The 24,072-nt window shown below is 37.0% G+C and overlaps 1 protein-coding gene across 1 annotated transcript; it reads right to left on the reverse strand.

Moving 5' to 3' along the window:
- Positions 1-6,715: 6,715 nt before the first annotated feature.
- Positions 6,716-24,000, reverse strand: LOC104510711 (parafibromin-like; the record flags this gene model as incomplete). The annotated part of the gene is made up of 6 exons (XM_010153046.1): positions 6,716-6,794; positions 8,060-8,158; positions 20,509-20,725; positions 22,490-22,578; positions 23,798-23,850; positions 23,938-24,000. Coding segments are annotated over 6 exons (600 nt in total), but the record flags the coding sequence as incomplete, so codon positions are not given.
- Between the last annotated feature and the right edge of the window lie 72 nt (positions 24,001-24,072).

The raw sequence follows: 24,072 nt of genomic DNA on the forward strand, positions 1-24,072 counted from the left end.
GCCGGAGTTAAACCACGACACTCAGAACTAAGTCTGTGTAGTTCAGAAATATTAAATTGCAGCAGAAGGGGAGAGGTGACTGTGAGAAGCCAAGATGAAGAAGTGCTGGAGCTCAGGTGGCTTTGTGTGAAACAAAACATAGTTGCTAACACTAGGCCTCTCAACTTAGCATTTCATAGAATGGTTTGGGTTGGAAGGGATGTTAAAGACCATCTAGTTCCAACCCCCCTGCCATGGGCAGGGACACCTTCCACTAGACCAGGTTGCTCAAAGCCTCATCCAGCCTGGCCTTGAACACTTCCAGGGATGGGGCATCCACAGCTTCTCTGGGCAACCTGTCCCAGTGCCTCACCACCCTCTCCAGGAAGAACTTCTTCCTGGTGTCCAACCTGAATCTACCCTCTTTCCATTTAAACCCATTACCCCTTGGTCTGTCACTACAGGACCTTGTCAAAGGTCAACCAGCTTTCTTGTAGGCCCAAACAGTTCCTGCAAACAGTTACTGCAACCACTGCTACGTCTACTGCAGACCCCAGGCTCTGCTACCTGCAGGTAGGGTGGGATGAGCAGAAGAAACCATCACTCAAACTGCCCACAAGCTCTCAAGTTTTCTGCCTCAAACTATCAAGCAACTGGTGAGAATTATGTATTGCCAGCTTCCAGATAACCACAACAACCATCCTTTAATTGGTAACAGCATGGACATTCTTTTCTCAGAATATAGCTTTTCTGACTTGATCCTCTCACATTCACCATGTGATATTATACTCACTTTTCTTACAGAAATAAAGTGCTACAAGTGAGAGGCCTGCCACTTGCACTTTTGTGTCTTTTTATAAGGTCTCATCAGTTTTCTATACTTGGCCACATACAGTAGAACTCCACTCGCTGTATACACCCTACACAAAGCAGAAAACAAATGCTTCCAAGTCAGGGACTCCACAGTTATAGCTGCATTCCCACTTGAAAAATTGCTGAGGGTGTTAGCCAGGTTAATGCAGCTGGTTGTAAAAGACACTCAAGGACCAGGCTAGAGAGCAGAGAGGCACTTCTTCCAGAGCATTCTCTGAAGGCAGCGGCTGACCCTGATGCAGCTGCTCAAAAGCAGACCTGGGACATAAGAGGACCCACAGGCCACAATGAAGAGGGGCAAAACACAGAGCAACCTAAAGCACCAGGGGACATACCCCCAGCATACATCAGCATAAATGCTGTACCATACCCCTCTGTCTAAGAGCACAAAAGCCATATGTTTCTCCTCTCCCTCCCCCAACCAGCCTGAACCTGTGCTGCTGAGTCATGCAGCAGCACAGAGATGAAATATTAATGCTAGCCGAGAATCAGTTTGCAACTCCAGTTTCAAAATCACTGACAGTAATAAAGGAAGCTGGTAAAATTATAAGCTGTCTACTAAGAAAAGGGTATTTAAGAAGAAAAACAGTCCTTTAATTAGAAGTATCAAGATGGCAAGACTTTGGACCCCTGTTTTTAAACTTGGAAACAACTGCTTAAAATAAAACAAAAAACACTTGCTTGAGAGTCTTCAATACATTGGGATTTTTCAATAAAATTAAAGCTATCATATACATTTCCTTTAGGAAAAAAAAAGTATCATATACATTTCTTTTAGTCCATATTAAATACCTGAAACGCAGGTCTAACACTAAGGAGTAAACAATGCAAGCAAAGCCAAACATTAGTGTGTTGTGACTAACTGTATTGCAACTTTGTTTGCCACATACAAATCAGTTTTATAAACATATGCATTGTTAAAAACACCGACAACAAACATCTCGAAAACTACATCCTGAGAAACTAAACACAGTAACTAGCACTGAATAATCAATTCTAGTGCTTCAAAAAACAAACTACCATCAGTTAACATTAAGACTCTCTTTTCTTCTTCAATCATTGAAGGTATTATGATCACAATTTCACAGCTCAGTGACCCAAAACTGGCAAAAGAATCATACTTTTCCAGTGTGGTTCATCACTAGTTCCCTTTCTAGCATCACCATTCCTCAACCTGAGCGCCTTCTCTCATTTAAAAGAATTAGACCTGGAAATGAAAATATGCACCTTCATGCATCAGCTTACTGGACTGATCATATTCTCTGTCACCATTTGGGCATATGCTCCATTTCTGTGCATTAGAGTATTAAAGCTCAAAGCACGCTCCTTTTGCTTAATGTCCACTATGTCCATCTAGGTTATTCTGCATTTTGATTCTCTACCTGCTGCAGCCATAGCCAACCAGTTCAGGTACAAACTTGAGTACATTACCAAAAGAATAGCAGCTTTAAAAAGAATCAAATTAACCTGAATTTCTGGAAGGAAGTCTAGGCAAACAGAATGACAGGAGAATGTCTCTCAAACATTGAAGAGCTCCAGTTAAAGACTTTGTTTGAACTGTGAATGAGTAATATTGAAAAAACACTTTTTTCAGCTATACACGCTCCAAACTCCAGATAGCAACAGCTCTGCAGACTGCCTGGAAATGATTCACTACCCCACTTCACACCCGTGGTAATTAAATGACTGACACCAAATTACATTTTACATAAGTTTACTGAACACTGCTTTTTAGTACTATACCCTAACAAGTAAAACTTAAGTTTCACGCCTAAATTTCCAAGCTACACTAATTAGTTTATAAAATCCTCTTCACACTTCATATATAACAGTTCGGTAATAATCTTACAAGTAAGTTTCTTAAAAGTTCTTAAAAGTTTCTCATAGTAATAAAAAACTACAGAATGAATCTGTGTATATTTTCCAGCACTGAAGTGAATGTCCAGTGCTGAAAGTTATCCAACTACGTGAATGCACCAAGCAAGAAAATAGAAACCACAATCTTTTTACAAATGTGAATCTCTTGCATATATTCTCTGCTAGGAAAAAGCAGAATCCTATAGCTATAAATAAATGCAATAAATAATAGTCTAACAAGGCAGTCAATTTTCAGAACTCTGGATCTCCTACTACCAGTTCTCCTATTCTCCTTGTGTGAACAGAAATCACACAATTTAAGAGAAAATACTTATAGTGAAAAATACTTTATACAGAAACTTTCTTTAACAATGCACCGGAGAGAGGGAAAAAAAACCAAAAAAACGAAACGACACTTGTGATCCAGCCACCTCAAGTTTAAAGGCTTCTTCATCCTCTGTTGCCTAGGCTTAACACTTAGAGCTGACTGAAAGCTTGACGTACGCCTGAAGAACTGCAGCAATGTCTCAATATCCAACACAATTGCAAGAATAATTCAAACGTAAAATACCAATAGCAGGAAGTCAATAGCAAACTCTTCTGAAGGGAACATTTGAATGGGGTAAACAATATTCTTTTCACCATTATTGAAAACGTGGCTGTACAGCAAGACCCTCTCCAATATCCAAGTTTACACTCAACAGGAGTAAAAGTTCAGATTTTGAGGTGGGGGTTTTTTGGCTGTTCCCCACCCCCAGCCCTTCTTTTTTTTAAATAATGATTGGCTTCTGCTAACACTGAAACCTTGACCACAATACCAGGCAAACAAGTACAATGCTCCTCGAACATGGCGCAGCAAAGAGAAACTTTACCACCTATGCTGAGAGATGCACTCAGTGGGTAAAGAAAATGTAACACCTTCAACATGATCATCCCAGGACTATTTCACACTCTGGAATTAATGATTAAACAAGCATGTGAAAAGGAGGATCTCAGGTAAAGCCACCCAAAAAACTGGGGGAAAAAAAAAAACCAAACAGGTATAGCATCCAGAAGAGTATAATACCTAGAATGTCCTATAGAACAATCACATTATCTCAAGGTTTTGGTATAGCACCAGCTGAGCTGCAAACCATACATGTGAATTTACATGTAAATATCAAACACTGAGACACACAAGAGAGGACACGTCATACCTTTCTAAGCACCAAGTGACATTTGGGCACAAGATTTTTAAACCCTGAGAAGGATTCATCAGAGAATGACCTGAGAACAGCCCTGAGAAGAAGGACTTGGGGGTACTGATGGAAAAGCTGGACATGAGCCAGCAGTGTGCACTGGCAGCCCAGATAGCTCTTGGTCCTTGACTAAGAAATCCAGCTGTTAATTATTAATTCTATATAACTTCCATAAATGCTGCATCAGTACCTTTCATAAGTCAATCTTGTATTTGAAAAACGTTCTTTTGAACACTTGATTTGTATTTCCAATGCTAGCCTACATTTAACTAACTTGGTATTACACCAGTGCTATTCTTAAACAAAGTACTTCTTTAAATACACCTTGAAAACTGAAATATGGAACTAACTCTGTCTGTGACTAAACCAAATATAAAGTAACTGAAATGTTATGACACATAAACATGTCCTAGAAAGAAGCAGTGATAATGATAACTATTCAGGTAGAATATGACTGTTTCAGACATTTCATAACCACATCACAAAAGCACCTTTCAAGTGGAACAAAAGCTACAGCCCAGCCTGGTCCATTTCAAGAATGAAAGAAACCCCAAGACCACATTCTCAGAATCACATAGCATACAAATGCATTTTTCGCAGATAATTAATTACAGGCAGAAACATTTTTATTTTCCCCATGAAATAATTTAATTCTCTGATTTCCACTCAGAAATTTCTACATTAAACCCACACTGGTGAGCTGCTAGACAAACTCTTCTGGTTTTTTGGGGTTTTTTCCCGTCATGCAAAACCTGTGATTTCCCATTCCCTCTTGAACCATACACATGTGGTAAAAGCAAAAAAATATATTCAAATTCTTAGTGTAGATGTTGTCTACAAGGTTTCTTGAACTACATAATTTGTCATCTAGAAGGACACAGACCATTCCTTAACCTAAGTTTCTTGTTGTACAAGAGTTCAAAATGAATTATGTGCATTGGTACATTTGAACTGTTATGTTTGTCCATTAATTCCTTTCTCAACCTTTCATCTCGTACTGACCAGTATAGATATTACTTTTAACTCTTACTAGGAAATGGTAGTAAAAGGAAAACTACTTGGCAAATACGTGAGTCTTGAAGATTTAAAATATTATCAGAAGCAAACTGAACAAATATTAGCAAAAATATTCATAGAAGGGTTGGTTTGAGGTGGGGTCGTGTGTGGTGGTTGGTTGGTGGGTTTTTTTTTTCCTTCCTTTCTTTGCCAGATTCCCTTGGCTCTTGTTCTAACAACAAATTCTTCAGGGATGCTATTTGTAGATTATTTTTCAATACTAAAAAGCTAGCAAATATCCTGCTTTTGCTTTTTTCTCCTACCCACCATGCAATGGACAGTGAGTAGTACTAAATAAATATCACTGCACTGAAATAGAAGTATACTGAGGCCAACAGGAAATAGACTTCAAAAGGATGTAACAGAATATTTCAAAAGGATGTAACAGAATATCTGACCAAATTTCCTGTAGTAAGTTTCGCACACACACACACAAAAACCAAAAACAACAACAACAAAAAAAAACCCACACATAAACCTAAAGGATGTATTCACATCTAAGTGCCTATTTATCTTTTGGTTTTTAATAACTTCACAGATGGCTACAGTCAGATTCTGTAATCCTTGTACATTATCCAGTATGAGGTACATGGAAAAAATAACCTTTGCAAATTTCTTACAGCATCAAATTCTCCCTGGTGTTGTATTTTATGCTTTTCTTTCTTCAGTTACAATCAAAACTGCATATCCTAGTAGTACTGTAATATAGTTTTGCTTTATATTTATATAGCAAAAATGATGTCATTTCAATATAAAACTGAACACAATCAATCAGCTATAGCACAGCACTTCCACAAAATCTGAGAATTCACATACACAACATATGAAAGTTATTCAGCTTCCCTGAACAAAAAAAATGATACTAACTTGGACAAAGCCAAATAATCTAAAAGATGCCAGCTAAATTGCTCGTCTACAGTTTAAAAAGGCATTTAGCAGCATGTAAGTTCTGCAACCAGAAAAGAAAGCTCTTAGAAGCATGCATAGGAAATTCATTAAAGACAGGAATGATTTTGAGAATGAAAAAGAAGAGTAACTCAGCAGTGTAACAAATTTTGCTTTTCCCTCTGCAAGAAACACAAAAACATCCAATCACAACAAACACAAGACTTGCAAAATAAGAGCAAAGCAAAACACTGACATGAAATAGCCAGAACTAGTACTAAAACAGAAGATAAAAAAAGGGGGACAGAAGAAAAATTAGACAGTTAGAAAGACAAATCACTCAAGTTCAATCTTTCGCTCTGTTTTAAATAAGTGAGAATTCTTAAATCTTGTAGATTATTTCTCCAGAAGGGAGGTAGTATTTTATACTGTTGGTAAGTGTTTATTTTGTAATTTAAAGAGATATAACAAGCTAGTAATATTTACTTGTAATTACTGGAAGTATCTTTAAATAGAATTGTGATTGTTTGAGGACAGACAATCTACTTGATTTTATGTATCTGACAGTCATATCTGCAGTTCTGCAAATTAACTTAATTAACTAAGCTTTCAGTTTGCTTCCTAAGAGGTAAAAATAATTTCAAATACATATTTTCAGACTTTATTACTTGGAAAAGCTATCTTTATGCATAGTTACACACTTTTTGTGGTCTTGTTTTAGGTCTGAAAAGTAATGTCACAGAAAATTCCCTAATCCATGCTTTAACACTCATCAGTTTCACTTCCCCATTTTTTTTCTTTTAAAAGCAGCATTCCAATCAACTTACCCTCTTTGCCTTTGAATCTTTCCTGATCGTATCTGTTGTAAGCAGCTGGAATAGGTTGCTTATTTCGTAAAGTGGGATCCTAAAACAAGTTAAATAAGATTTGTAAAACATACTGAAAGATGTTTGATGGTTTTTTAACTTCATAAATTATTACATGGAACTGCTCAAGAGTATAAAATTAGTTCACTTTCATAGGAGTTTCAATGCATTTACAAACTTTTAATATGTTTCCCTTCAAGATCCACTTACAATTTACAGAAACAGAATGCAGAAGTACATAGTGAAAGCAACGATAACAACCTGAGGGAAAACTAAAGTAGCAGTAACAAACTACATTAGCTAAAATCTGTAAGTTTTATGAAATCACTAAGCTTTTGTAATATCTCAAGAATTAGCAGGGGAAAAAAGAAAAACTGTCAACTGACAACTTCAAACTGTCATGATTAAGCCTTCAGCCACACACACAAAATAATCAGGATGGCAAGGAACAAGCTAAAGTTCTTCTAATCATACAGAATTAAAATAAATTTGGAGGAAAAAAAAGGCATTTTTGGGAAAAAAGTACCAATGTGGAAGCACACTAAATACAAATTCGATCTTTTTTGTGGATGGCTGTTATATATTTACAACTGCTCTGAATGGGACTTTTAAATAGTCGCATGCATAATTTCCAAGATTCAACACAAAGCAAATATTTAAATGTTGGAATTCATCTTGCTATTTAAATGTAGTTTTTTCTTAAACGCAGTAGCAGCAAAATCAAATCCAAGTAATATTAAATAGCTTTTATAGCAGACTGCCACTGAGTTCAGGAATACATTAAGTTTAATAGAACTCAATAGTACACACCACAATACAAAACAAATCCTGTCTAATACCTAGATAGACTTAAGCAATAAAGCTCTAAGTTTGCCCTTCTCATTTATTACAGGCAAAAGAAAGCTGGTTCAACCTGTTCCCACCCATGAGTCATGTTCCAGATTCTTACAACATTTGCTACCCTGTCAGAAAAACAGCAAAACATTTTGTTTGAAATGGCAACAGTCTCCTCTAATACATTTTTTGCAAATGCATACAGGTTGTCGCTAGTGTTTGATAAATGCAGAAGCTGGCACTAGCAGTTTAATCTTTAAGTAACAAGAACACAATGAACAAACTTAAATAAGATATTCAACTCTTTAAATACCAGTAAGTGTAATGTAAGTCAGAAAACATCTGTGAAGTTATGGTTGAAGATTGTGCATTCATTGGAACTAAACCAAAACAGATTTTGTGTTTAATAATGACAAGACACTGCTACTTGTGGTGTCAAAGCCGTCATGTTCATTCAAGTGCTGCTCTTACCGTTGGGGCTGTGTTTGGTGCAGGTCTTTGCTCAGGTGCTCTGCCTTCTTCTCTAGCTTTTACCGACTGAAGAATTGCAAAAATATTCTTGGCAAAGTTCTGAAAAACACATCAGACAGTCAGCAAAGTTCATGGGTATCTGCAATTCACAGAGCACCACCACAGGTAGAAGATACCATATGGTTAACTCATGCTTCACAGAAAAACAAAATCAGCGCATCTATTTTTTAAATAGATGTTTTCTCATTATTTTTCTGTGACAGAAACCAAACATAAGCAGAGTTCTAAGGCATCATTGCTATCCCCTATTCTTTATGGCCCAAACTTCCTAAATTTAACTGGCTTCATTACACCACAAAGTAAACCAAACTTTTCACAAAGCGGTTGTAGTCTGCTTACCCCCTCCTGCCCACCATGGCCTTACAGTCCCTTTGTGCTGCAGTGAGAAGGAAAAACTTTGAGTATTTCCAGGACAAGACTCATCTCTGAGGCCCAGGTAGGTGCCCAATAACAACAGCCTGTCTGCTTGCTTTTGGCCTCCTGATGGGATGTCTCAGGCACAGCGCTACAAGCAGCTTTCCTCCACCCAAGCATGCTCTGCTACCCTTAGAGAAGAGACCTTATGAACCCTCTGGCAGCTTTCCTTGATCCTGCGTGGAGCACGTAAGGCAAGGCAGGCCACACAGCCACCTCCTGCACTTTCCAGAAAGGCTCTTAAGCCAAGGAGAACATGCTTCAGCTGGTTGTCAGTGGTTCACAGGCAAAATCCTGCCACCTTTTGGTGCAGTTCTTTTTAATATTGATCTTGAATTGAGACTTCACTCCTTTTGACACCAAGTAATTTAAGCCTTTCATTTTAAACTGGAGGAAGTAAGTACAGAACTCATATTCACAAATCCTTAATTCAGGAGTGATCCAGAGTAATTTTAGTACCTTCATGTAGTGTTTTGTCAGATAACCAAGTCACTGTAGCACAACTGAACAAATTATACCAATCCATGTTTTTAAAACACTCCTCCTGGTAATATTATTAGAAATGCTTTATTCTAAACCAAGATGTAAACACTAATTAAACTTTTGAAAGGCATATGCTTATTACATTACTACTCAATAGGCTTTTTAAGCTATAGAGGTATGTATACACAATGTGTGACATTACTGACAATTTTCAGTAATGGTTCATCAGTAAAAGAAACCTTCTATCAACTAACAAAAATGTCTTTTTTGCTGGTTCAGAATAGTATAAAGTATTCACAAAATGCTTAGATTCTTCCAGAGTATTTCATACTAATACTGAAGTGGAGTTAATTAACACCACTGGCATTACGAAACAAATGCATGAATTACAAAATAAAGACTTCTAGGGTGAATTTTGTACAAATCATTTAGAGATCTGTAATGCAAAGCTGCTCTAAGCTTGTTCACTTGACCTCAGTCAGCACGTTGTCAATCTACTCCAAGCCATAGGAACTGGACAACCACCAGAAACCACTTAGAAAGGCAAAACCATTCCTTGAGCAAACCCAGTTCTTTTCACAAAGACTGAAAGAACTCACACAAGACTGTATTTGAAGTTCTTTTTAGTCAGAAAAATCCTGGGGAAAAGCCTTTAAAGAGCTCTGAGCCATGCACATATCAATTATACCAGTACACTGAAAATCAGCTCTGTTCTTCAGAAAATAGGTCTAAACGACACACTTTTACTGGGAATTCAGAGATTTCTCCCAAACTGTGGACTGGGCAGCATATTAATCACAGTCCTTGTCACTGCTGTGCTTTATCACATAGTGTCTCTTGCAAACAAGATACTAGTCTTCTGAAATTCAGGAGAAGGAACTAATTAAATAACAAGAGGAGGAATTTTGTAAGAGTGATTGCCCATTTAGAAGCCAAATCTTTCAGTCACAAGGAAGCCACAACCAGCTTTTACATCCATATTTCATTCAGAAAGCCTACGGTTAACATACCCTTAAGAGAGAGACTAAATTTCAAATTATAATTTTTTCAAAGGCATTTTAGCATCTTAGATTTTAATAGCCTGAAATCACATGTCCTGGACCCAAATTTAAATTCTTCCAAGTAAAAAAACAACAGGATTTTCTCCCATCTGTTGGGAAAAAAAATCGCTAATAAGCATGGAATTACAAAGTGTTCTTGCTGATGTCTTCTTTTTCACAGCATAAAAACACAGGTCCCCCAAGGCCACAACTAGTATCTGTTTGGAAGGGGAAAAAACAGTAGTATTTTAACAAGCACTGGAACTAATACCACTGCCTTGGTGTTCATTGCCTTGGTCATGGATGGAACAAAAATCATCGAGGACGAAGTCCACTGTAGGTACTGACTGATTTGCAAAGCCCTTCAGAGTTGCAAGACCACTAAGCTTTCATTGCCCATCCCTTCAGATTTCACAGTTCGAACATCCTCTATCTTCTACCCTAGACTCAGTTAAACTTAGTATCAAATGCAACATTTTCATTATCAAAATATTCTGATCAAGGCAACAGGAACAATCTGTTTTCTGCACTAAGTCTTAAAAAAATTTGAACAGCTTTAAAAATTATGTTTAAGAAAATCTTTAGTATGTAAAATGACAATTCCATCAATTCTTGTTGTTAGCTGTCTAGAGTGCTGCTATTCCCATGAAAGTTCTCTTTGTTGGTTCCAACCATGTCTACACCTAACAATAATTTATCATGCTGGAGCAGGGTGGGAGAAGGAAGAGGCAAAATGTTTCAGCAGCTACCAAATCAGGCTTGGGATATTTTCTTAAATAAAGACCTATAATAATATAACTTTCCACCCATACTTACTCATGTCTCTAAAAAGCACAGTCGTGCACTTCATGTGAATCAAAGGGAAAAACAATGGTAGCCCACAGACAATGAGTAACAGCAGCTACGGTCAGACAAACGTAGTCAATCATCTTACAGAAAAAGTCACATGTAATCTTTAGGAAAGCCTGCAACAGTATGTAAATTCTCAATTTACTGACAGAGATGCTCTATCCCTTGCCACCACAGTGACTAATTTACACCATCAAGTTACTGTCACTTGTGTTAATTTAACACCAGGCTGTTTGAGGAGAAATACCAGAGCAAGTAAGATTGGCCTGCTCTGCTGGGAAAGACTTAATGAAGTTACATCACTACCAAAAACCTTTTTGTAATAAACACACTTCCATTTAAATATATCACCATTTATCCCAAAAAAATGCAATCTTAATTCTGCAACCTGTATTTAATTTCTGTAAATACCCATTACCCTAATGCTCATTAACAGAGACTTCTAGTCACAATAGCAGTTTTATCAGCCTAGCCAAAAAAAAACCCACGAACAAACAATAACACCCCCACCAACCAACCTTTTTTTAATAATGATCTTCAAGGAGAAATATTGATTTGAGCTTCATATGAAACAATTTTGGGGCCAAAAAAATGAAGAAAATATACCTAAATCTGAACAACAACAAAAAAGATTAAATCTAAGATAGAAAACTAGAAGCACATATACTTTTACACAACATGGCTTATAGGGCTTCAAAATGTTCCTATAACTGAGTTGTAACTGATTCTTCATCCAAGTTCACATTCGGGTATGTCACTGCAAAGAGAGAATAGCCTAGAACAGCCCTCACCTCTTATCTGAGCTGACAATAAGGATTTCTTGTTGGATGCACATCCCAGGATGATCAAGAGCTGCAGAATGCTGTAAACATTGTCCAAATGTATAACTGGACGAATGAAGACAAATCAAACTCCTACCCACCCTTCTTTATGTGTTTGCTTGGTATGCTCAGACAGGCTGCCAAGTCCCTTGCAGCCACTGACAGACTGAAAGGTGCAACTCGGTACCAGAAATGCAGTATTGCCATCACAAAGTTTCCTATGGTAATTCTTACGTACTGCATGACATGAACTATGTGAACAGTATTCATGTGGTCTCGTGAAAGTACAGCAGAAATTTAAAAAGTGTTCACATGGAACATGAACTGATGAACTGTATATTTACAAAAAATACTTTGCACATTTAAATTTAAAGAACATATTTAAATAAGGCATCGCTCTCCTACGCCTAATAATCTGTATCTTCAACTTGTGAACTGTCACCAACATTGAAGCTGATCTTCCATCCTCCCTGCTCTTCTAATTTAAAGATAGACCTAAAGCACTGCATTTTATGTTGTGTGCTAGGTTGCCCTCAGAATCAAGTGTTGGACATAAGCAAGATTGATATTCAGGGACAGTCACAAGCAACTGCAAGTGTGCAAATATATTGGCGGAACAGCCACGTGAACTATTGGTATTTTCTGCACTGTGCTCATTCAGAGCACAAAAATTTCCATTATTTGAGGCAGCATCTTTCCTCTCCTTACACAAAGATGCTTCAGATAAAGGCCACAGCCAGAAACATGACCTTTAATTATACAGTTGGGATGAACTAAATCCCCTTTTTTGAATTGCATACACATGCACCTCTCCCATTTTCCTTATTTGCTTTCATTTGCTGAACAGCACCAACAGGCATGTTTACAGAGAGGTCACGGTACCTCTCAAACCACCCTCCATACACTTTTGACCTGTACATACCATACTACAGTAAGCAAGACAACAAACATACTACCACACAGATAATTTCAAGAAGAACCACCTAAGTAAATAGGTCATCTTAGTTGTGCTTTCAGGACAACAGTAGTTTGAGAAATTTGCAATAAACTACTGGAATTTATGTACCTAACCAACTGAAGCAGAGTACATGACAATTTCTTAGGTTATCAGTTTAGGGAACCTATAAAAACTATTAATAAAACTGAACTTCTACAACCTGCTGGGGGGGAATAAAAATCAGACACTCCCTTTGACAAAAAGTTACTCTGAAAATCAAATATAAATCCTTTATGTTCCAGTTGAAAAGTTCATTTAAGTATTACTATAGACTACTGCACTGATTTGAAAACATGGGTATCAGCCCCGTGTATTTCTGGGCTATGTTTTCAGTAATGAGTTCCACACCTCATTTGTTCTGTATTATCTTCGCTAAATTTTTATAGCAACAGTATCATACAAAAGACAACCAAAACATTTAATTTGAAAGGGCACAAAGGCTGATTCAGAAGTATGAAAGAGTAGCAACACCATAATATTCTGAAGATACAGTACAGCATAAAATCTGCTCAAAAATCCCCCTCATATATAACCTGAGTTTATTTCTCCTATAAAGGCAGCATATGGAAATATTAATAGTTGTGGAATTAGTGATACTTAAGAATGGTGAAGTTACTTTACAGCTGACCTAAATTTTCTTCCAGGAAACAAAATGCTTTATTCTACAGATTTCTTTGACAAATTCAAGGTACCTATTTACAAAACAAGATTCAATACACATACCATTTTTATAATCTGACCTGTCTTTTCTTTAAGTGTAGGATTCAAAATATCTGCACTCATGCCTAGTAGCAAAATAACAGTCTTCGCAGTTTTACTATGTAAGCTAATATAAGCTAAAGTTGAGTTTGGGCATTTCAGGTATACCATGCCATTACACTTGTGAACAGCCATTCTAAAACCATATGGTTGTTCCATTTGAAAGCATTAATGAGGATACTAGTTGCTATTAACCTGGCACACCTTCGTCTTTTCAATGTTGCTATTCCCTTCACTATTGCAAATTTTAGGAGCACAGAACAATTCTGCCACCTAGAGTTCATGTGTAAAATTGCTTTTACAATCTATTTTAAAATTCCCAAAATTTTACTGTCAGACCTCTTAGCTGTCAAGAGTGATTAAAATACTATTAGTCTTGCTATAAAATTATGTTTATTGAAATATTTTCATCAAAAGATCACATTTAAGATTTTACTGAAATTATAACTGAAGTTGTAATCCCCTCACAGGTGACTTCACCAGTAAGAATGCTCAAAAGGTATCAGAACAAAAAAAAAAAAAAAAAAGAACTTAAAGTAACTGGAAAAGAGATTTCTTACAACATTTAGTTCAAAAGTGTTAGTTACTGTTCAAAGGTTCAACAAATAAAAGTCTAATTTAAAAAATAAAGTATGTAAATACTAACTGCAGTGGTAGTATGTTCCAGGCAATAACACAAAATTAAAAATATTGACCACCATAAAGATGAGATTCGTTTGGATAAAATGAAAAAAGTCCTGCTATTTAATACTTACATACAGAGTACAGAAAAGCTGAGAAATAATATTCCAAAATAGCTTAGAACAAAACAGTTTCAGAAAAATTCACAATTGTAAGTTACATCCAAGGTAAATGCCACATACCAGGAAAGCACTAATCCGTGTAGCTAGGTCAGCTACAAACCCCAATCATCTCACTCAGTTCTGGACTTCTCATCACCATGGACACAAACAGGTCCAGAAGCTCAGAGTGGCATGGGTGGGGAAATAAATCAATATTATGGAATTTAATACATATGACTCAGAGTCACGTTCTATAAAATTAAGTTAGAGCTGAGTCCAATCCCTTCTGTATTACTGTCCTTTTTATGGATACACAATACACTGGCGTCATCAACCTTTTTCCTAAACAAAAGTACAGATAACTAGAACATTACAACAGAATCATAGTGACTAAACATCAAATCTGAAAATGAGGAAGGTTTAAAAACAAAGAAGTTATTTATTTAAACAAATTGCTTGCTACACAAAATAATATTCCTGTACTTTCAAAATAATGCCTAAGAGAAATATCAGCTGAATAGCCTAAAGCTTTCCCATGAAAACAAAGAATATAAAAATACCAGGATTAAGACAGAAAATTAACTCTTTATTTGATTCAGGCTTGCTTCCTGCTTTATTGGAAAGGAAATATAAATATATCCTAAAAAGCTGTAATTTGGAATATTTTCTGTTAATTTTTTGGTACAATAAATATTAATCAGGAAGAAGACTAACTACCCAGATTGTGAGAATCAAATTGGTCAGTCTGCAGAAGGGAAGCAACAGAAAGTAATAAATGAGACCTTTGCTTTAACATTTCATCCTAGACTCAGCAGGTAATATGTACATAAAGAAACAATCTTATGTGGACCAAAAGATACAATTTCATGATTCAAAGGTTATGAACTAAGCTAGAGGGACTGAGTTTCACATAACTCTGACACCATACGAAGTTGAGACACTCCAGTTTTTCCATTATTAACAGACACCTGCATAAGGAGTCCACATGTGACCATTCTTCAATTCTATACACAGTGAATTCCATTTGAAAAATGTTCACTGAAAATTCTTCTTTTTCACGTCCAACTTACATTGTTCTACTTCCGTGCTTTTCCCTGGAATGTATCCAGTCACACACACATTAAGACACAATACAGGTCTCTCTAGACTCCTAGTGCCTTGCCATGTCTTCAAAAGACTCACACAAGGCTCAAGGAAGACAGTGGAGATTTACAGATCTGTTAAAAGAGGCCAAGAAATCCTGTGAATGCTGAAACCCCTGTTTAGGCTACTTAAATGTGTTTGTGGATCTTGAATTCTTTCTATAGGAACAAATTTAACGGAGATGGAATGAGGAAGTTTTTCCTTCAGAAAACAATGCTGAAGCCTGCTACAGGAGATTATAAAAAGCAAAGGATTATTCAGGAAGGAAAGAAACAGGAAGGACATGAAGGAATCAATTTCAGTTTAAACCCAATTTCTTCTAGGTTTTCAATGGTTTGTTTTACAAAGCAGCCAGATATTTATCTAAAAACATAAACACAACAGAACTGAAACCTCTGTAAAATAGTAAATTAAAATTTAACACCTGAAATACTTATGATGGTAAATATTCCATGTACGGGTTCAAAACTCCAGCTACTGGAGAAGACACACAGTTCTACATACAAAGGTTCTCTCAATAAAGAAGTTACAAGAGTAATATTTTGCTAGTATTTTCCCCTAAGAATTACAATTTGAAAAGTGGCAATACTGACTATCTTCACCAGACAATATTCCAGTTAAAACTGATTTAACAGATACAGATCTGACAAACTTAACCTACTCTCCAAAACCAGGTTCCATAGTCAATGGCAGGACTACATTATCAAGAACTCATTCATACCCTACTAACACATGGTCTGAGTAAGCATTCAAAATTATTCTATCTGCTTTATACAAAAAAGACACCAAAAAAACCCACCAGTGAGACACAGCAGCAAGACACCTTGTCCAAATATCAATCTACAGGTTAAATAATTACCACTTTTTCTTCTTTAAACTTCTCTCCTGTACTGTACTGCTGTACCCGTACTGCTTCTCTCCCAGCACATCCAGCTGAACTGGGTCTGAAGACAGCAATTCCTTTACCCCAATTTTTGTTTATGTTTGTGAAGATTAATAATGAGAACTGGATTTTGTGAAGGGTGAGGACAAACTGAAGTTATTAATTTCTTAAAGCCCTCAGCAGTTGCGACTATTAAAATAATGGTAAAGGAATTCAGAGGCAGCTCCAGCATCAAATACTTCAGTTGCTTTTGAAACCTAAGTTTTCAGTTGACTAGACTGTCAGTTGACTCACTCCTCTGACAGTAACATTATGTTGCATGCCTTCAGTAAAACCTGAAATTAAGTTGCTTTAAAATACAGATCCTCCCAAATACTTCCAAAATTAAGCTACTTTGAGAGGGGAAAAAAACCACTTAGACTAAACAGGTGCAGTTTGGCTGTGAATAGTGATTACATAAAAATGTCACATTATTCATAAAATCTAGAAGGCTACACTACAGACTTGAAGAAGGTCGACAGATGTTTAAAACAGACAGTGAAGGATGACTCATTGACTAGTGATTAAATCAAACACTATTTCCAAAAGAAGGTAGAACTGCATAATAATCAGGCAGAAAACTATGGGGAAAAAAAAAAAAAAAAGTTCTAAGCAAAACAAAAATAAGCAAGCAGATAAATGCGAATTCTAGAAATCTTAAAAACCAGAGAGGACATGCGAACTGAAATGTCTGATTTTACAGACAGTAAGGACGTCACAAAAATCAGCAAGAAGATAGCAGGGATCAATGCAACATCTGATCAAGACCGTAACAGAAGGGGTTGTAGAGATAAAGGACCTGTGTGACGCATTATAGAAAGCTTGGAGTAAAATAAACGATGAATGACAACCAATAACCTGTCCCAAACCATTAGATCGTTAGAGCTATCTTCCCAATATGAAGGGGACAGTACAAAGACTTCCAAGAAGAAAACAGAGACTGCAGTTACTCTGTAGATTGGATAAGTGTCAAGAAGGGAACTGAAGCAGCGATCAATCGCTTATGATAGCAAAAGAATTACTTCTTGGAGCAACTGGCCAAGTAATCACAAAAGGAAAAGCACCTCTTGATTTAGTCCACAGTACCTACTTTAGAGAGGTAGCTGCTGAAGACTGTTTTGCAACAGGAGCATCAATGCACTCAAATTCAACATTCTTGTTTACAACAAAAAAACCCTACAGCCAAGAAAAACTCCACCACTATTTAAATTTCAGCAACGGGAGCTACATAACCAAGATGCTATCAAAACTTAATTAAACCCAGCATCTAGAAAGGCAGAACACAAGTATCATGAAAACTTTTGAAGATGTTAAAAAAAAAAACACACTACATCACTGGAGATTTAAAAAAAAATAATAAAACCACGAAATCCTGGAACAGTTCTATAAAGCACAAAAACCTACTTACAATTAAAAGGAATCAGAAAATGTGCCCACAAGGAGAAACACTAAACGCTCCATAAATACTGTTAGGATTATTGCCATATATAGAATCTAGAGAAGCATCAAAACTAGAGGAAACCTGCCAGAAAGCTAATAAGGAAAACAGATTCTTTTTGCTGTGGCCTGATATTCCTGGTGTTCTTTTGCACCTTAAGCTCCCTCTGCATCTTCGTTTACTACAGAGAAGACTGGGAAAGTTCACACACATTAGTTTTTCTCTGTGGAGAAGAGAGATTGGGGACCTGTCTCAGACTGAAGCAATTTTTTGAAAGAAACAGTAAGACTGACATTTTGGGGTGCTCACACTTTTCTAACCATTCACCCAGGAAGTCTAAAGGAATTCAGAAGTTAAAAACTCTCACATTATATGTTATGTAAACTACTATTTATGTCAATTTTGTTTTTAAACATTCTAGGATGATTCAAGAGACTGTAGATAAATCTATACCAAGCAGACAGTAAAAATTTACCATAAAAAGAATTATCAGACACATGAGCAATTCAAGCATCTTAGAGAAAATTCAAAACAGCATTTGAGGAGAGGTATCATGCTTCCCTAATTGAAATTCTTTAAATGAATAGGCAAGCAGATAAGGAGTGATCTGCCTGAAAACACTGTGCTGGTTTTGGCTAGGATATAGTTAATTTTCTTCACAGCAGCTGGCATGGGGCTGTGTTTGGGATTTGTGCTGAAAATGGTGTTGATACCACCCAGATGTTTTCATTAGTGCTGAGCAGTGCTTACACACAGTCAATGCCCTTTCTGCTTCTCACCCCATCCCACCAGCATGTGTGCTGGGGGTGCACAAGAAGCTGGGAAGGGACACATCCAGGACAGCTGACCCTATATCACATCATGCTCAGTATATAAAGCAGAGGGAAGGAGAAGGAAAGGGGCAGATATTCAGAGTGATGGCATTTACCTTGCCAAGTAACAGTTACATGTTACAGATCCCTGTTTTCCTGGGGATGGCTGAACACCTGCCTGCCAAAGTGCTGAAATAAATTCCTTGTTTTGCTTTGCCTGCATGTGCAGCTTTTGCTCTACCTATTAAATCTTCATCTCAACCTATGAGTTTTCTCACTTTTATTCTTCCAATTCTCTCCACCATCCTGCTGTGGGGGGGGGGGATGAAGCAAGCAGCTGTGTGGTGCTTGGCAGCCAGCTGGGGTCAAATCGTGACAGAGAATATACCTGAGTTTCCCAACAACTTTTGGGAAGTTCTTCACAAAGGTTGGGGGGGTGGAGGGAGGGGTGGGAGGGAAGGAGCAGAAGAGGGGTGAGGAAAATCAACCAAAACACCCTCCCAAACAACCTACAAACAAAAAAAACCCTGGGATAAATCACAGCCCTGGGTAAAAAGTTATGTTTTCCCCATCTACTTACTGCCACTGTTACTTGTACAAAAATATTAACATTAAGTTTCGATGATTTCTGTCCATGCTATCAAGAATGCTTCTGCAATCCTGCGCGAAGAGAAATAAAGACTTGATATTATCCCTGCTATTTTTGTCAGGCTAGTCAAAGTAACTGCATGCTGGAGTCCAAGAACAAACTTGATCTCTTACTTCTCGTCTTTCTCCCCATGTTAGGTTTTGCTTAAAATCACTACCTCATTTCACTATTTTACAAGGATACTACTATAAAACATTCAACTCTCCCTCATATCTTTGCAAGTTTCCCTTGGAAGACATGTAAAAATATGAATCCTATGAATGATTTTCTAAAGGAGGAAAAGCTATCCAGATTCCTTCAGTATGAACATTTCTGATGACTAAAATGTTAAAGGCTTTTACCAATTTATCAACTGTTAAGCAGTGAGATTGCTAAAATCTCATACACTTGAAGCTCTGCATGTGGCATGCAGGTACCTGCCACACACCTAGTAATTACCCCATTAATGAAATTATTCTACCACTAATGCCATGAGACCAGGTTGTGTAAAGGAGCCAACGTAAAATACTGTTAAAAATAAGTTAAATGAAAATTGGGACCTCGTTTACTTCTAAACATTATTTCCCTGTGACAGTACTTAAAGAAATAGTGATGGCTAAGAATGCCACATGACAATAACCTCAGGAAAACAAAAATTTGCAATCTTTTAGAAATTGCTTCCTTGAGAAATTTAGTGCCAAGTATCACTGTACTAAGGAAAGCCTAACTGTCCAAAGAGGGCAAACTGTCAGCTGTCTTGCAGCCATGTTCTAGATGGCTCATAACAAAGGGCAGCTGAAGGTATGGATTAAAGGAGCATAAAGGGACAAAAATATACAGAAGAGCCTCCTCATGGTAACACTTTCTGAGTTTGTTCATGTTAGCATTTCCCCTCCTTACTCTGGCATTTTCCACAGCTCAGTAGCCTTTGGACTTTCAATGCACATATGTTGCTACTTCTATCAGCTATTCCCCACTTTCATCTGTTTCAAACCCACAGGTACTTTCATAGAGCCGTCCCAACTGTAAGGCTCAAGCCAGCTTTGTTTAAGAGGAATTAAGCAAGTACTTTGTATTTTTTAAATGGCTGATGCAAGTATTTTGAGATGTATTTTAGGCTTACTGTAATAAGGTAAGAATGAACTCTGTCACTGTACCAAGAGCCCTCCAAAGCCTACCTTCACCTACAGCACTGAACATAATCACCCCAGTTATCTATCTTTAACAAGGTAGAGATACAGAAAACGGGAAATGCAGTTTGTCATTTGGATCATAAAACAGCTTGCTATCTAGAGCATTACCTTGCCTGTGCTTTGTAAGATTGTAGTTCTTGTCCTCCATACTCTCTCCCTGCTGACAATATCTCTGGTGACATCCACTTCAGCATCAACAAAACTTCTCTGTTTAAGAGCAGTTATGTCATCATCCAGATCAGTTTTGATAGTGGATCTTTTCTTTGCCATAATTTTTGCTTTGATAGCAGCAATTTTTTCCACTGACATGGCTTCAGATAAGGACCTAAAGGAGCAAAAATAACAGAAGAGACTAAATAATTGCACAAACAACTCTTCTGAAAGAATCTGTGAATAAGTAACTCCATCTTGCTTAAAGTTTATGGCAATGCTATAAATCACAAGAGTCAGCTTACATATACTTGAAGGTTACATGAGCTTGGCATGGCTGTTTTGGGCATGAGAATCAAACTTCTGACAAAAGACTCCATTCCAATATTAGCACAAAAAAACTCAAAAAATCCCAACTATAACAAGCAGAAGTAAAGACTGCAAATGTAAAGCACCAGGATTAACCCTTCCATTTACAGTGTTATCTGAATTTCAGCGCCCTGTTATTTTTAGTGGATTACAATTTTGTGTCCAGTCAACCAATCTCTGGCTGCTCTGAGGCTTTAAAAGCACTAATCTAAATTTCAGTTGAAGTGCTATTACATCAACTTGGCCACTTGGAAGATGTGTTACCTTTTCAGAGCATGTAGGCCAAACAAACAACAGATGGTGGTAACTTTGTCCACCTTAATCTGTGTTTGTGGTAGCTCAGTTCAGTCCAAAAGTGCAACATCTTTACCTGTTTGCTTTTAATTGTACACATAGACTTTGGTTGCCCAACAGTGAGTCCTATTGTTTAAAAAAAGGACTGAATTGCACAATCCTGAACGCACACAGCTAATTCAATTTTATGAAAATGTTTTGAGATTACATTGAAAAATTAACACAAGTCACTGCCTGTAAATGTTAGTTGTACTTTAAAAGGGCAGTCTTGTATATTCAGCAACAAAAAAATCTGCAAATACAAAATAAAAAGTAATTATGAATAAACATTCAGTAATCCTCACTGAAACACTGTCTCAAAACTCCAGAACAAAACGTTGTGATTCACTCAAGCTAGTAGCCAAATTAGTAGCTTACACAAAACAATGTGTGTACTTTTGATTCTTTGATCCTCAGACTTTCTGATTTTAAGTCAGATATGACAATCTCTTTTTTTTTTTTTCCCCTCCCTATAGTTTCCATTTAAGAACACCTATGTGAGAGAGAGGAAGAAGATATTGAAAAGGTGTATTTTTCATCCTACTGAGCCCAAGATCTTAGCATCAACAAGGTCTTGCAATAATTTCACTTCTGCCTAGCTTTGGGAAGATATGGTGTAAAACTCAAAACCAGCTGTCATTCTCTGTGAACTTCTGGATGGATACAACGGAAAAGGAAAGGTGATGGGCACATTTTTAAGCATTTGAATAACGAATTACTACAGCATTATGCTCTGGCATTCTACAGTCTCTTCAGAGGCAAGAAGCTCACCTCTCTAGGGAATCAAACAGAGGTTGTGTTACCCTCTGATTTGTTCTCACAATGTTTTGCTCCTTCTGCATGCAAGACATTCCTCAATACAGGGTATTTTTCTTTGAAATACTGAGAGAGAATCAGCTTCCCCTTGCAGTTCTCATTGTATTTGACTGCTTAGATAAACACCAAGGTAGAAGAAAACAGAAGTGGCAGACTTGATGAGAGAGAGAGACAACTGCCTGCTCACTTCTCAAGACAAACCAAACCTCACACCATGACATCTGAACTCCCACACAAGAACATGAGTCTGACCAGGCATGAAGTTCTGCCTTCTCAAGCATTAATGATGATAGTGCCAAAGGGAGGGAGCCTTCCACTGAAAGCTCTTGGACAGAAGTAAAACTGGGTGTCTTGAATAGCACAAGAATTGTTATCAGTCCTTTAATTAATCATTATCCATAAGAAAAAGAGGTATGCCTACCTGATCTGCTCCGTTTGCACAATACCTTCTTTATGTCCTTCCAACCGAGCTGCCAACCGCTCCTTGTCAAGGCGCACACACTCTTCATCCTAGCAGTAATGGTAATGTTTACATTCTTTGTGCATTTTCTTGAATAAATATTACTAGAATTAAAGCTATTCGGAGATTTATTTTTTTACATTTGCACGGACAATCTTTATTTCCAAGTATTTGTGAACTGTGCATTAGTGTGAACTGTACAGCAATTGGAAATCTACTCTCAAGAACCCCAATGTATAATTAGAAGAATAAGAGAACCACCATTCCCTCGTAATCAGCCTTGCTCAGACACTTCAAAACCACAACAAAACAAACAGAAGATGACCATAAGCTCATTCAGAATTCATGGTTCTCCAAATTATGATGAAGATTCAGAACATACTGGCACCACAACCACATCAGGTAATGTAGAACAAAAATGTACAGATCACCAACAGGTCTCCTCACAGCAATCAGATGCTCATGTGCCATTAAGAAAGCATAAAGCTTTTATGATCCTTATGCAATTATAGAAAAGCACAATGTTCAAATCTAATTCTGGAATAAGGGAATTGATGTATTTTGATAACTCTTCTTCTAAGAGGAAATCTAAAGCCTCAGCACACTGGAAATATGTACAGCCAGATTTATAGTAACTCACAGAGGAGAAAACTCAATGAACACAGTTTTTTTTTAAAAAAAAAAAAGAGAAACAGTAAGTCAGTTTTTAAAACCAGGCAGAGGTAAGTAATACAATGTGCGTGATAACTGTACACTTCGCTTCTATTCAAGAGGTACTTATAAAATACACCATCCATTGCTTAAGACACAACTTCAGAAAATTAGAAATCCCAGGGACAGTTTCATACACTGTTATAAAGAGACTAAAATAGTAGGTAAAATAAGTATCCATTGATAGAGATAAGACTGGCATTTAAGCTACAATGCCAACTCATGGATGGCAAATAACCATAATCACCCATTAAATAACACTTTTATTCAAATCTCATAGCTCTTAGCAAACAGGTTATAATGGAACAGGTACTTAGATACGTGGTCAAGCCTTCCCCTTTCTTACGACAACATACATCTAGCAACTAAAATTCCAAGTTTAAACCAGAGGCTTAAATTCTAGCTCTTACCAGTTCATGTTCACACTAACAGAAGTACTGTGTGCACCCAGAGGACAGGTAACCCAACTCAATTGCTACCGAAAGAGATACTGTACTGTGGTGGTACTGTAATTTACCACCACTCCCAATTTGTATCAATGACAGTTACTGTTATTACCTCTATTCTTGGTTTCTTTGCTTCTGCTAATATTTCATCTGATGCTCTTTTAACTACAAGAAAAAGAGAACATTAAAAATGTAGTATTGTAGTAGACTTTCATAAAATAAACCTCAAAGTGACTTTTAGTTAAACTGTACCTTGAGTGGACCGCTGAAGACCAATTTCAAGGGGAGCACTTCTGTCTATACTTGAGGAGGTTGCTGTAATCAAACACATTTCATTTAATTACAAAATACTTTCAAAAGTATTTAAATATAAATATAAAAAATTAA

The sequence above is a fragment of the Eurypyga helias genome, unplaced genomic scaffold, assembly GCF_000690775.1.
Source record: "Eurypyga helias isolate BGI_N326 unplaced genomic scaffold, ASM69077v1 scaffold6836, whole genome shotgun sequence".
In the NCBI taxonomy this organism is placed as follows: domain Eukaryota; kingdom Metazoa; phylum Chordata; class Aves; order Eurypygiformes; family Eurypygidae; genus Eurypyga; species Eurypyga helias.